We start from the raw sequence: 13,511 nt of genomic DNA on the forward strand, positions 1-13,511 counted from the left end.
CGAGGACTGGAGTTGGACTCCCCTGCTGTAGATATTTACATAAACAAAGATACTCTTTATGTGCCAAACTGCCAAAAGATAATATGGCTGCACTCTGACAAAATAAGTGTTACAATAAAAATTTAAATGTGACCAAATTATAAAGGGTCATAATATAAATGTTATAATTGACTATAATTTATTGCTCAATCAAAGTTCAGTTCTTTGGACCCCACAGCGTACTGATTAACACATTGAAATTACTCCTGTAGTTGGGAGTAGTCCACTTTGAGCTACATTAGAGCCAACACAAAGAGCTGTGAGCAAGGCTTCACCTCCTCTAACTGACCTCACTAAACTGGGCCTCTTAACTGAGGCCCTGAGAGTTTTGCAGGTTGCCACTCCAAATAAAGCTTGAGGTGATAAATTTCCACCTTTCTGTTCAAATCTAACTCCCAATAACTAATATGTAGGTGGCCAAAACACCGAGACTTGAAAATAATGCTAAAAACCAATGCCTACCTGTTGGGCAGTCCCAGAAAGTGGTGGCTGTGTGCTGGCAGGGACCAAAGCAGGTCCTGAAGTTGGCTGAGGGGAGGACACCTGAGTCTGCTGTTAAGAGTCAGATTTAGAGAAAGAAAGACAGAAAAATGGAAAGACAGGACCAGATGCAACGTCGTAGGACAAAACAATGGAGGATGGAGGAGAGAAATTGAGAGAGATTATGGACAAGAGAGAGTAAAAGAGAGAAAAAGACAATTAGAACATGTTTGTAGCTTTTGGATCCAACAGTATGCATGAGTACAAACACAAGGCAGTTCTGCTCTTCTCTAGCAATCATTTTTAATCTAGATCTTCCTCTTGTGTATGCACACATGCAAACAGACACGTATACTCTAATCCGACGACAGATATATGCACACTGATATCTAATGTATGCATATACGCAGCTTGTAGTATAGCATGTACAACAGTATGGGCACGGCACTGGGGTTAGGCAGGGTGTAAGTAGGATTTATTTAACATGCAGGTCAGGACCTAAGTCATTAACAGTGATGATAAAAAGGTGTTATATAGCCAACAGAGCACAGAGTAAAAATTGGAATACTCTCTATGAATTAACTAAGATGTTTTAAAACACTTGCTGCTTTTTCAGATTTCATCCTAACACCACATGTCCTGTCATGGCCCTACCTCTGACTCTGACAGAAAGTCTGATTCACTTGAAATGATGCAGGCTTTCTTTTGAGTCAACTTATCATTTCAATTGTATACTTGATTTTCAATCCTTTAAATTTCATGATGGTCATCACCCTGACAGGCTCCTGTGTTCACTCAATGAATTCTTCAAATACTCTACAGTAGCACAGAGATGACTACAACCAATCCACTGATGACTGAACCCTTAGAAGGCCGGAAGCAACTGTATACTTGTCGTGAAGCTCATCCTGAGAAAATATGGGGAAAGCTTACGCAAGTACGGTACGTTGCACCAGACGTACGACTACCTAGCTTTCTCTAACATTACAGGGAGTAACACAAACACATAAGAGGTTGCACATACGCGATATTTAATAAATAACGTTGCTAAAAAGATCAAGAACTTAATATAAATGAGATGGAAAAAAAGAGCTACTGATGGACGATGAAAAGGAAAATGAATAAAGGAAAGAAAGTAAACAAGAATGTCAGCGTTCTAAGGGTTTAAAGAATTTCAGCTGTGACCTTTGAACCCTGTGTAGGAAGTTGATTTTCATTGTGGGCAGGAAATGATAACATAATATGTTAAATTAAAGAACTGGCTCGAAGCCAAGCTCTTTAGCATTTACAACACAAATTGTGAAACACACAGATGAACGTCTCTCTGCATGGTTACATTGCTATTTTGTCTAAGCCTCCTTTAGTTTTGTTGTATGTTTCTGTGTGTTTAAGCATACAAATCAGCAAAGTCTTACAGCTTTATGTGAATTCAGACGTTGTGTTAAATGTCATAAAATGATATCAAATGCATGGATGTCGATGTGATTATTCATCTTAACCATTAACCTTTGTAGGTACTCTGAACTCCAGATCAAACTGACTTTGGATTTGTATGGGCTAAAATTCAAGTATACTGTAGACACAGTATACCAGCACAAACACACATTTCTCATATACTTTCATATATGAACATACAGACAAAATATTACTTACTGATAACACCAAAAATTCACAACATAAACACAGAGAAGAAGGGAGCTTAGACTCGGCTCATAAAGCTTTTACACCACAGAGTGTCCCAAAGAGTCTTACTTTCAACGTAATTATCCATTTACTAAAAATAATGCCTCGAATGTTAAACTTAAAATTAAATGGTTCTGGTTTCATGTTTTTAACTAAAATGTTTGAGGGAATCACCCCTTTTCCTTTAATGCTGTTGAAGAATGAAGAAACTATGAAGGCAGACTCTCTGTGGTGCTTGCACGACAGAAAAGGGGGGATTAAATCACAAAGACTACATGATGACATAAAGAAAAAAAAATACCATAAATAAAATATGGAGGAAAAAAAACAACAGGGATTGGTGTAACAGACTCTGGGTCAGATTACCAATAAAATTAAATTTCTTTTGCTAGATTGCACAACATTGTTCCAATTATTTACTGGCTACGGGGTCCAAGAACAAGACTGTTAGAAGGATAATATATTAAAAAAAAAAAACTGTCAATCTGTGAGCTGTTAATAATTTATAATCAAAAGCAGAAAATACCATAATTTAGGAATTACAGTTTAACCATCAATCAAAACATTCTATGTAAAATTTTGGTATAAATTTCAAAATCTAAACTAGTAACTGACCCAGAGGTCTAGGTGTGGTTTCTAGTTCTAAACATTGTACCAGAGGGGGGTTAGCGGCCTGCATGGCCAGCAGTGACTCGTGGTATGTCATATCCGGTTGAGCTGGCACCATTCCCCCGTGCCGGGCCCAGGAGCTCTGGATCAGAGACTCCAGCTGATTTGATGACGACCCCCCAAGCGGGAGCTCGGACGATGGTGTGGTGGGCAGAAAGTTCTGCACTGAAGGCGGATGCCCCTGGGGATCTGCGTGAAGAACTCCCCCTGGTGAATCGTAAGGCGCAGTGGAGGACGAGCGAGGGATGGACTGAGCAGCTGAGGACTCGAAGGAAGGAGGAAGAGGTGGCGGAGGTGGTGACTGGAACTCTCCTGCATCAGAGGAGGTCAGAGAGTCGCTAGAAGGATCGGGACTTCTGTCTTTTACAGTCAAACCTGCGTGGTGAAGGAGGAGACTTCCCGGAGGTAAAGGGAGCTCCGGACTCACGTAAGAGTACAGCTCTTCTGTCACTGGCTGCAGACGACTATATGTGCCGGAGCCACTGGATCCCGTCCCAGGGCTGTCCTCTAGAGGGAGATCCATAGAACTCCGTCTGGCCCGGTAAAGTCTGGATGCCAGGAGGCTTGGATCTCCAGCAGCGGCTGCAGCTGCAGCGGCTGCAGCTAAATGAAACTCAAAAACACTTCCGGTAGGTGGCGGGGCGTCGGCCATTACTGGAGGTGCAGAAATAGGAAAGGAGGATGAGGAAGCATGCTGTGGAGCATAGCATCCCTCGGATGATGAAGAAGACATAGAGCCAACCGTGGATGCACTCATGGGGGGTAAGGGTGGCGGTATTGGACTGTGTGCACTCATTCTTTGCAGGATATGAGGATGTAAGAACCCTGCTTGAGATGGAGGACCAGGATCAAAACCCAAACCAGCAGCTGCAGCTGCTGCCTGCCTCTGCTGATGGAAAAGCTGGTGTGCAGTCATTGGGTAGCCTCCATATGCCATTGCTTCATAATGGTCCAATAAGGCTGCTTGATTTAGATTGAGTCTCCTCACTGCTTCCTCGTGCTCTGCTCTCATGTCTTTGAACCCATAAAAACTTGGATCAGATTGTCCTGGGAGATGGAGGGGTTCCCCAACACCAAGTCTTTGAGCAGCTGCTGCAAAACCAGGATTAACCATGAAGAGAGAAGGAGCCTCAACGCCCTCCATGCCAGAAAAAGGGTGGAGGCTGCTCCCGTAACGAGGGTAAGCAGGCTGAAAGTGTCGGGTATGCGCCTCGAGAATGGAAGTGCTCTTGCGTCTCTGAGTGTTGTAGGCCTTTGGAGGCCCAGTAGGAGGAGGTGAGAAGGAAATCGGACGCTCAGGGATAGAGGGGAAGAAAATAGTCGGGGGGTCTGGGAGAGCTGGAAGAGGGACGTTCCCTCCTGCTCCTCCTCCTGTGCTTGGTCCTCCGCTGAAAGGGTGTGGCATTGAATGCTGCTGTGACAGTGAGATACAATGGATTTAAGAATGACACTCAGAGAGAATGACACAGAACCACAGTAAAGGCCCAATGAAATGGAGAAAAAGAGCATAATTTCAAAGAACACCCCAAAATAAAAAGGGGGATGGGGGGTAGTCACCTTCTACACTTAAAGGAAAATTATGTGGTTAAAAGCTGTTTAACAAAGTGAACCAAACTGGTAATGAAGAGATGGGAAACTGGTTACAATAGACAGATCAAGTCACACACAGCTACAGCACAAAGACAAAAGACAAGACAGAAAAGGACAGATATACACCATCACAGGTGGAGAGAAAGTGAGTTATAAAATGCAAAGAGAGGAAAGGTTGTCTCAAAGGTTGACATTATCCTAATGCATCTGCAATCAGGAAAATTGTGTTTTATTTCAAACATATCTCTGCAAAATGTTGACCTTTTAAGCAGCCAGCTGCCGCTTGCAAGAAAAGGTAGACTGCAACACTTTCCAGAAAGTGCAAATATCTTCTCACAGATTCTTCAACCATCACCTACGTCAGCGGTCCCCAAGCCTCGGGCCGCGAGAGCTGAGGCTCGGGTGTGAAACTTATGGTTTTCAGGGCTTTTATTGTTAACTCTGTTTCCCTAGGTCTTTTCCCGTGTGTAGTTGTGCGTCTTATTTTGAAAGAAATGTTTACGCGTTACCATTGTGACCAGAGAGCATTAGGAGGCAGAGAGGAAAATCTCCTCCTGAAATGCGCCAACTCTCAATGCTGTTGGCGCATTTAAGGAGGACGCTGCTAATAAAGTTACAAAATTACACGGCGAATATGCGTTTATTATTACATTTACAAAATACCACAGTTTTTGTCTTGGTCGTATCATTTAATTTTGTTGTATTTATCCGTGACACCTTAAAGGCCGGTCTGTGAAAATATTGTCTGACATTGAACCAGTCCGTGGCGGAAAAAAGGTTGGGGACCGCTGACCTACGTCACATCTTCGCTGTCTCTGCATATTATGGGAACATCCTGCATTGTTTTTATACCAAATTGCTGTAAAGTAACCAGTTTTCCTGATTCAGGATGCACATTTTATTAGAGCATTTGACTACAGAGCAGGGTTAAAGTAAAGTGCAATCACTGCGTATTTAATAGGACTATGCGGTGGCCAGTGGAGGCAGAGAGAGTTTTATAGAGACGTATGTCTAGAATCAAAGACTCACAAAAGAGTCTGAAAATCTTAATGGAAAAAAAAGTGAGCACGTAATACACGTATTTTTGTGTAACAGGCTTGCTACACTAACCCTTACAGGAAGTTTGAGAACTTAAGTAGCGCTAATCTAAGCACACTACATCTAGTTCATGTAAAGTATCCTTTATGCCAGCTGTTGCTCTTCTAACTCACCATTTTAACTTTTACTGAATTTCTCTGAAGCAATGAGCTTTTATATTTTCTATATTTAATAGTGCAAATGCACATTTCTTAAGATCAACAAAGGACCTTATCCTGGTTGCTTAAACCAGAAAAATGTTCAAATCGTAACCAAGAAAAATAATCAGCACTGAAACAAACTGCATCAGTTAGTAATATGTACATGGTGTCATATTGTGTTTCCATATGCAGCATCACTTGGAACTTTTCAATAATGCAATTTTGCATTTTTATAAATCTTTCATTTCAGACTCAATGTGGCCCATGTCCATCATCTTTTTCTCTCTCGTCCTCTTTGGTTCCACCACTATGGCCCAATTATCTCTTTAGAACCTACAGGGGTTGAGAACAGGGCAGGTAGGCTGGCCCGCCGCTGCCTGGCCCTGGGCTGAGACGAGGCAGAGTGAAGGGGCAGGACTGTCTCCAGGGCCTTGGAGAGGCACCTAGTGAATGTGTCCCTCTCTGATGTGAGAGGTGTGCATGATGAGGCAGTGGTGTAAGGGGACGAGGAGGACAGGTCTGGAGGTGTGGCGGGCTGTTTTGGAGGAACAACCAGGGGCGGAGGAACGTGAGAAAAGGAGTAGGAGGAAGGGGGAACGCAAACAGACATGCTACGACATCGACGGTGGTGCGACACAGGCTGCAGGCCAGGGAGGTTGATGGAAGAGGGAGTGACCAACATGAAAAACAAACACAAAAAGAAAAAAAAAAGCAGGAGAAAAGGTACTTAAACACAGATCGCAGCAGTTATAGAGAAACTTAAAATAAAAACCAAATCATACCATAAATAAAAGCCACAGTTTTACAGTTTTTACATCATCGAAAAAAACCCCAACAAAACAATTACAGTTATTTTGTGAGCAAAAATGTTTCAGATTTATAAACAACAAGTTTCTCAATGGAGCTAATCATTTGCAAGTCATCTATCATACCGTTAAAAGTGTCCAGTTTCACAAATATCACAAAGACACAAAAATAAACTGTAAATTAAAGAAACAGAAAAAAATATGTCAGACTTCAAATAGAACAAAGAATGATTTTTCAAAATAACTCATTAGGACCTCATTTGATGTTATAAACAAGCCAGTCTGTCTATTTCACCACCTCCAAAAGTTGGCTTTGATGAGAAAATAAGCTTCCTGAGTAATTCAGTTGCAGTTCAAAGAAAGCCTTGAAAGGACATTATTTAGTTATATAGTCAATCGGTGTACATCTAGGTGAACAACAGCAGTCTCAGTCTGTGTGGATGCTGGTAATTTAGAAGTCAGATGAGGGCATAGAAACCAGAAGTCATCGCGTGTAATGGCGAAAATTAAAATGAAAACGTTCACCTCTCCATTACCACTACTTTTAACAAGAAATGTGATTCATACGCTCCAGATATAAATAAGTCAACCTAGATCTAAATCTTGGCCACTAAGAGAAAGCGGAAAAAACTATGTCAGGTCCTTGAGAAAAAATATCTAATGCATTGTAAATAAATAATGACCTGCGAGTGATCTCAACATGTTCCTGTTTGACGTGTGTCCAAACAGATGTGCCCGACTATGAATGAATAAAACAAATGAAATACACCAAACAGAAAGAAATAACAGAATGACCGCAAAAATGAAATTTATAACTGTAAAGGAAAAAATATATAGAGACACAAGGACAGGAAAGCAGGGTTTAAAGACAGAGAAGAAAGGTGGTAACTGTCTGATAACGAGAGATGCTTTTTTTGGAATAAAGAGAGTACTCACTGACATCCAAGGTACAGATGATGACATATGGTACTACGCTGGTAGTACAGACATAATACGTCTGACTATGTTTGACCTTACTGATGGATTAAAGTGGCTGAAATATTATAACTGCCATACTGGGTTAAATGTTGAAGGCTGCATGCCTCAGTCAAATCAGTGCCTTGTGTTATTTATCTTCCTGAAGTGTAATAAAGTTACCATCTTCAAGTAAAAGCCAATTAACCTGTTAGCAGTCGGACGTACCGCCCACGGTACATTGGATGGTTTAGGGGACTAATTGGACTGCTAAGGGGTTAACTGCATTCTTTTATTTTTATAAATACAGGTGGCTGAAATTCCCCACACCATTTCCAAACACCGCAAAATTCATTCCAACTCACTCCCACTCCAACACATGACGCAGCGCTCACTGCAAACTGACGAGTCATGTTTAATCACATCCGTGAGCACCGAGAACATTCTAACCGTCACCGATGTGGCATGACTGTCACGTGTAGTGACTCATTTGAATGAAAGCTCCACTTACCATTGGCTGCAGCGGCTGGGCGTAGCCCGGGTGCTGCTGTGGGGTAGCGGAGGGGGTGGGGGGATAGGGGGTCTGGGGCTGGGAAGGAGGCTGGCTAGAAGGGGGGCAGCTGTACGACATGGTCAGCTGACCCAGGTGGGGGGAGTCTGAGGAGAAAACAGAGGAACCCTGGCCACTGTCCACGCCTCCTTCAGCTGACAGGGACACAAAAACAGACTTTTTACTGGAGTAAACTTTTCTAATGCCCGACTCTAAATACTGTATCGAATTTGAAAAGTGGACCAAGAATGGCTGCTTCTGATTTGAAGGAATACATTTAAACTTGATGCTAGAAAACCTTCCTGGCCTTGGTGGGCAAATATAACAATTGTTGAAATCGACTATTTAGACTAGACCTCCTTATCTGGGTACTTACATGTGTGTGAGATGCTCGCCTGCTGATAGAGAAGCTGGTGCTGCTCCACTTCGGTCTCCTCGGTCTCTGCCTGCAGACAAGCATGCACAGGAGAGGGTCAAACTGAAGCAAAATAAGAATAAAACTCCTATTTCTCTGACCCTAATGTAAAAAAAATGACTGATATGATAGGAAGAGCAAGCAGTGGATAGAAATGACTGATATGCTTACATGTTGGAAAAAGGGGGCTTTAAGTAACTGACTAAAAAGTGAAAAACCTAACATACCAGATCTCAGTGTGCTCTTGTAGGAGGATGTGCCACCTTCAAATGTTTGATAGTAAGTCCCAATCCTTACTGTGAACTGTTCTTCGAGACTCTTTTGGTTGGTTGTAATCATTTGAAAAGAAAAAAAAAAACACTTGCGGCTGCCAGTGGTACCCCTCAGCCTCCTGGTAGATACACCTATCTACCTACCTGTCCTAATTCTTGAGCTTGTGCAGTAGATGGCTAAGTAATTGTTTTCATTACAAACCTTAAAAAGAATAACTGCACCAAATTGTCTGCTGGTTCAATAGACTTAAAGTGCTTTTTAACTTAGACACCAAACTAATGCGTCAGTCCGACAGACCTGTGTGTGTGAAGCTTTGTGTGTATCGTGTTGTTGCTGTTGCTGCTGCTGCTGCTGGTGTTCTGCCTCCAGCTTCCTCTTCTCCTGTTCCTCTCGTACCAGCTGCCTCTGCTCTCGCTTCCTCCGGATCAGAGACACGCGGTCCTTGATGGCCTTGGCCATGGTCTTATGGTCAGCCTCAGCAACATAGCCAGACTCAACCTGCGGGATTGAAGAGAAGTCACTCAGAGACACAAAAAAAAAAAAGGCACAACTCCATTTAACGCCATTCATCATTCCTATATGAATGAATGTCCCATTTCCATCTCTCATTACAATATATTTCTTTCCTCATTCCCATATATCTCCTCTGTCCTTCCTAAATCCATCATTTTCTCCCTCTGACATCCATTATTCCACAATGAATGGAGTAATAAATGGATTTGTTCCTATTCACTGTACTCACCATTTCCTGGGCCACATCTTCGGGGACGTCCTTGTTCAGGTCAAAGGAGAACTCGATGGCTTCGTTGTCTTTGTATTTTCCTGCAAACATGTTAAAAATTGCCAATCAGGCAATTACCTATAGTATTAATGTACTGTTACTGGTTGTCCAACAAAACATGCGCTTTGGTTTTTGACCAGTTTAATATATTGAACCACTAAGAAAAACGGCTACACATTTATATCTGAACACATATGACAAATAGAGTCAGATTTTGTCCTGTGATGTGAATAATGGCATCATCAATAATGATAAAATCATGCCTTACCTTTGAGCTTCTTCACGTCTTCTATCCTGAGCCACAGTTTAATAGCGATCATTTCTCCATCGTCCTCTTCTGCCAGTTCAACCCTGACCCCTGTTTCCTCCTGGAAGAAGGCATGGTTCAACAGGATCTTTATGGCATACCTAGAGAAACAAGGCGAGATGGATCAAGCTCAGTACAATATATTCACTGGAGATTCAACAGGAGAGTTATACCATAAATGAGAGTGAACTGGAATTATTTCTAGATACCACTTGATATCAATTTATTCAAGACCTGCAATCCCTTGTGAGCTGATCCCTAACTCATGAGCTAAGAGGAAAGACAAGGTATTTGAATAATCTTCTGGGAATCGTAACATGCTGACGACATGTTGTCCTTAGATAGCTTTGAAAATTGTGCAATCACTTTTGGAGCCTCCAAATGTTTCCTGGGAAAAGAAAAGTAGTTAAAAAAAACATCAGCAATGCTAAAAATGGTTATTGGTTTCCTAGAAAAATATGAAAAAGATACAGTAACTGAATCTGGATAATTTGGAGAAAGAAGATTTGGAGAGAGAAAAAAGAAGATCGAGTATGAGAGTGAGGGGTAAAGTTGCTTTGGTTAAGCTTGTGAAGCAGAAGACGAGAGACTGTGGTAAAAGTGTTGGCAGGCAAACAGCACGTGCAGAGAAAACAGAGCACTTCTTAATTTCTAACCAAGAAGGCATGAGTTTTTAAGAAAACGTAACCTTTTTTTTAGAGGAGGATTAACAGATCAATCTGTCTACCCATGAAGAGACTAAATAACAATGGAATCGATTAAATAAGGCCATTTTAATTGTTGAGTTTGCAAACATGCAAACATCCACAGCCCAAGAAATCACACCAAGCCCAGATGCACATTTAGCATCAATGGTTTTTGTCTGTGACTCACCTCTCATCCTTGTTAGTTCTGATGCAGCAGTCGATAATTTCTTTCACCTCGGGAATGGCTACCTTGTCAAAGCTGGCAGGCTTCACTCCCTGCAAAGCGAAAATAGAAGAGCAGTGAAGGGAAGGAACCTTTCAGAGAAGTCAAACAAGCACACACATAAAGGATAAAAAGAGCATTGTGTGATTTTAGGCTGTCCCAGACAAATCATGACCAGTGTGACTATATCTTTGGCAGTGGCTCCTGCAAGCAGTTCAAAACTGGTTACTAGAACAATTTTTCCATTAAACAGCCTGACTGGAAAAATTCTGACTGTGCCAGAAATTTAGAGTGACCACTTCTCAACATGATATCTGTTGCTACTTACATATATATATATATATACTTACCAACCAAAGCATATAATGACACGGTGATCAATGTAAAATCAATTCAAACGATGTTATAATCATATAGCTAGATCCATTAAATACCAATGTCCTACCCTGTTTGTTACGTCCCAGATCCTAAGAATGCTAAGGTTACATGTGTAGTAGGCACCTTTAAACTCTTTCCTTAAACAGATGAGATTTACCATAAAGTTGGCATATTTATTCATTTTAGACACAGAATGACAATTAAATGCAAAACCTAAACACCAGATCCCCATATTGAGGTGATCTGGCAGCTCTGTAACACCCTCACTTTTGACTGAAATTCAGTTGCACAGGTCTCTGGTCCAACTGCAATCAATCTCAGACAGATTGTTGAAGGTTTGCAAATAAGTGCTGTTGAACTTATAAACACAAACAGAATACATACACATTGCAATCAGTCTGAGTAAATCTGTGCCGATGAGCACAACTCATCTTTGATGTGTTTCTTTGGAACAGGGCACTCAGCTCAACTCAACCGATCACCAGAAGGTTGTATTGTGGTTTCCTTCCTATACAAAAGCAAGGCTGCCAAGCGCCTGTGTCATTTTGCAGTTAAATCCCTGTCCTGCACAACTTTGTCACTTTTTCTATTGGAATTTCTGTTCAGGAGGGACTCTGAATCCAAGTAGTTAATGTGAATTTCTGTTTATGCAAAGCTCAACAGATAAATAAATGCAGTATTATCAGAAACAGGCTGCATGTAACTGAAAATTGACCACATTCAATCACAAACTGATAGCGGACTGGTTGCAGACTGACTGCGAGTGGTTCCAGAACTGGTCCCTGTCTTCAAAGCTCATCATTTCAAAGGCTCATTACACAAGGTCACAATTATTTTGGTTGTGCCACATCTCCAACCACTTCTTTCCCTTGCATGTCTTTGGCAATTAAGTAAGCAGTCACTACAAATCACACGGTTGTTTTTAGCTTATGATGAAAAATGTCAATCCTGATGGAAGGGGTGTCTTTAATGTCTCCATCCAAAGGTAATGAGGCACCACTGAATGGTTTGGGGAGAAAATTATCCTGTGACATTTAAAGTCATCAGATCACAACCTAACTGAACACTGAAGGAAGCGTTCCGATCAATGTGATAGTTTAAATTGGGCTGAGAAAGCGCTATTGTGTTGTCTCTGTGCATTTTGGTGAATGATCAAAGTATTACTGCATTATCAGCCCTGCACTACTTATACTCAATTGAGGGTTAGGGTTTAAACAGCTGACAGACAAGAGGTTCTGAACTGTGAGATTGAGTAATAGTTTGACCCAGGGTTAAATTCCACATAAATCCAGTTGTCCCATCAGGTATAAATAATGAAGTGGAGCCTTTCAGAGCCAATTAAGAGCACATCAACAGAACAAATCAGCAGGAACCCAAAGGGCAGCCCCCTCCAAGGCCTAGCAAACACTGAGAATGACTCCCAAATTATTTGAAAAAAAGAATATAGTTCAAAAAACATTAAAAGAAAAAAATACACAAGACACAAACAGTGGAAAATAGATGTTAGTGTGACAGGACACAGGTTTTACAGAGTAAGAGATTTTTCAGCACTTGGAAGTAACTGCAGCAGGAACAAGGGACGCCTGAAATCCCATCTAGTTTAAGCCACACAGCATAGCAGAAAGCATCCTAATGAGCTGGACTTTTGTTCAAATCCATTTTATACTACAGAGAAACAAAACAGACTGAAGCAACCACAGACACGAACGTCTTGCATGTTCAGTCTTGCATCTCCTAGGTGCCCATCTGAAATGCAGTTATTAAAAATATGCAACTGGCTGGTAAAACAATCAGAGTCGAGCAAATCTCACACTGCACAGAAGCAAGAAAAACACATTCAGAACAGCAGGAAGAAGATTAGAGAGAAAGAACAAAACTTTTTTTTTATCACTTACCAAGAAAGTAGTCAAAGAAATGTGACTGACTGATGCGTTTGGAAAAACAAAGAGTTTTAGGCTACTCTGTTTGACTAACAGCTGCTTGTCAGACACACAAACCAGCAAATGACCACTTCTTTCTGCTCTTCCAGCTTCCTTTCCTCCTTTCTTTTGTTTCTTGGCATGTTTCTCTCCTGCTACCCCACCAGTTCACCATTACATAACAACCCTATCTCTCTCCTTCTCCCCATCACGCACACACACACACACACACACACACTCTGAGATTCCAGGGCCAAACAAAGTTAGGACTGACAGGGGACGTAATGCTATTAAGCCTGACAGAAGAAGAAGGGGAGAGGGATGGAGAGAAAGCTAGATTTTAGTTTAATAAGGCTGATTGGAGGCAGGGAATGTTCCAGGATGAGAAGGACAACGAAGCATGTCAACAACACAATTTGTCAAGCTATAAGAAGCTAAGCCATAAAGCATACCCAACACATCTTCCTGCCAGTGACGCACAAATCATACAAAGAGCCTTTTTTTATTTCTAGAAAAGAAC

The 13,511-nt window shown here is 41.5% G+C and overlaps 1 protein-coding gene across 14 annotated transcripts in view; it reads right to left on the reverse strand.

Annotated features, from left to right (window-relative positions):
• The window catches only part of wnk1b (WNK lysine deficient protein kinase 1b), a 90,767-nt gene that overhangs the window by 24,481 nt on the left and 52,775 nt on the right, over positions 1 to 13,511 (reverse strand). For 10 of the 14 annotated variants that reach the window (XM_005927218.2, XM_014335152.2, XM_005927220.3 and 7 more), the window contains exons 6-13: positions 10,659 to 10,747; positions 9,747 to 9,886; positions 9,440 to 9,519; positions 8,995 to 9,195; positions 8,386 to 8,455; positions 7,971 to 8,164; positions 2,858 to 4,285; positions 502 to 591 (exon numbers count right to left, since the gene is read on the reverse strand). In XM_005927218.2, coding sequence (XP_005927280.1) covers positions 502 to 591; positions 2,858 to 4,285; positions 7,971 to 8,164; positions 8,386 to 8,455; positions 8,995 to 9,195; positions 9,440 to 9,519; positions 9,747 to 9,886; positions 10,659 to 10,747 — 2,292 coding nt within the window. The remainder of the gene's footprint in view (positions 1 to 501; positions 592 to 2,857; positions 4,286 to 7,970; positions 8,165 to 8,385; positions 8,456 to 8,994; positions 9,196 to 9,439; positions 9,520 to 9,746; positions 9,887 to 10,658; positions 10,748 to 13,511) is intronic. The other 4 variants (XM_042222958.1, XM_042222959.1, XM_005927225.3 and 1 more) reach the window with 4 other exon arrangements.

The sequence above is a fragment of the Haplochromis burtoni genome, unplaced genomic scaffold (genome assembly GCF_018398535.1).
Source record: "Haplochromis burtoni strain Fernald_Lab_line unplaced genomic scaffold, NCSU_Asbu1 Contig_98, whole genome shotgun sequence".
Classification (NCBI taxonomy): Eukaryota; Metazoa; Chordata; class Actinopteri; order Cichliformes; family Cichlidae; genus Haplochromis; species Haplochromis burtoni.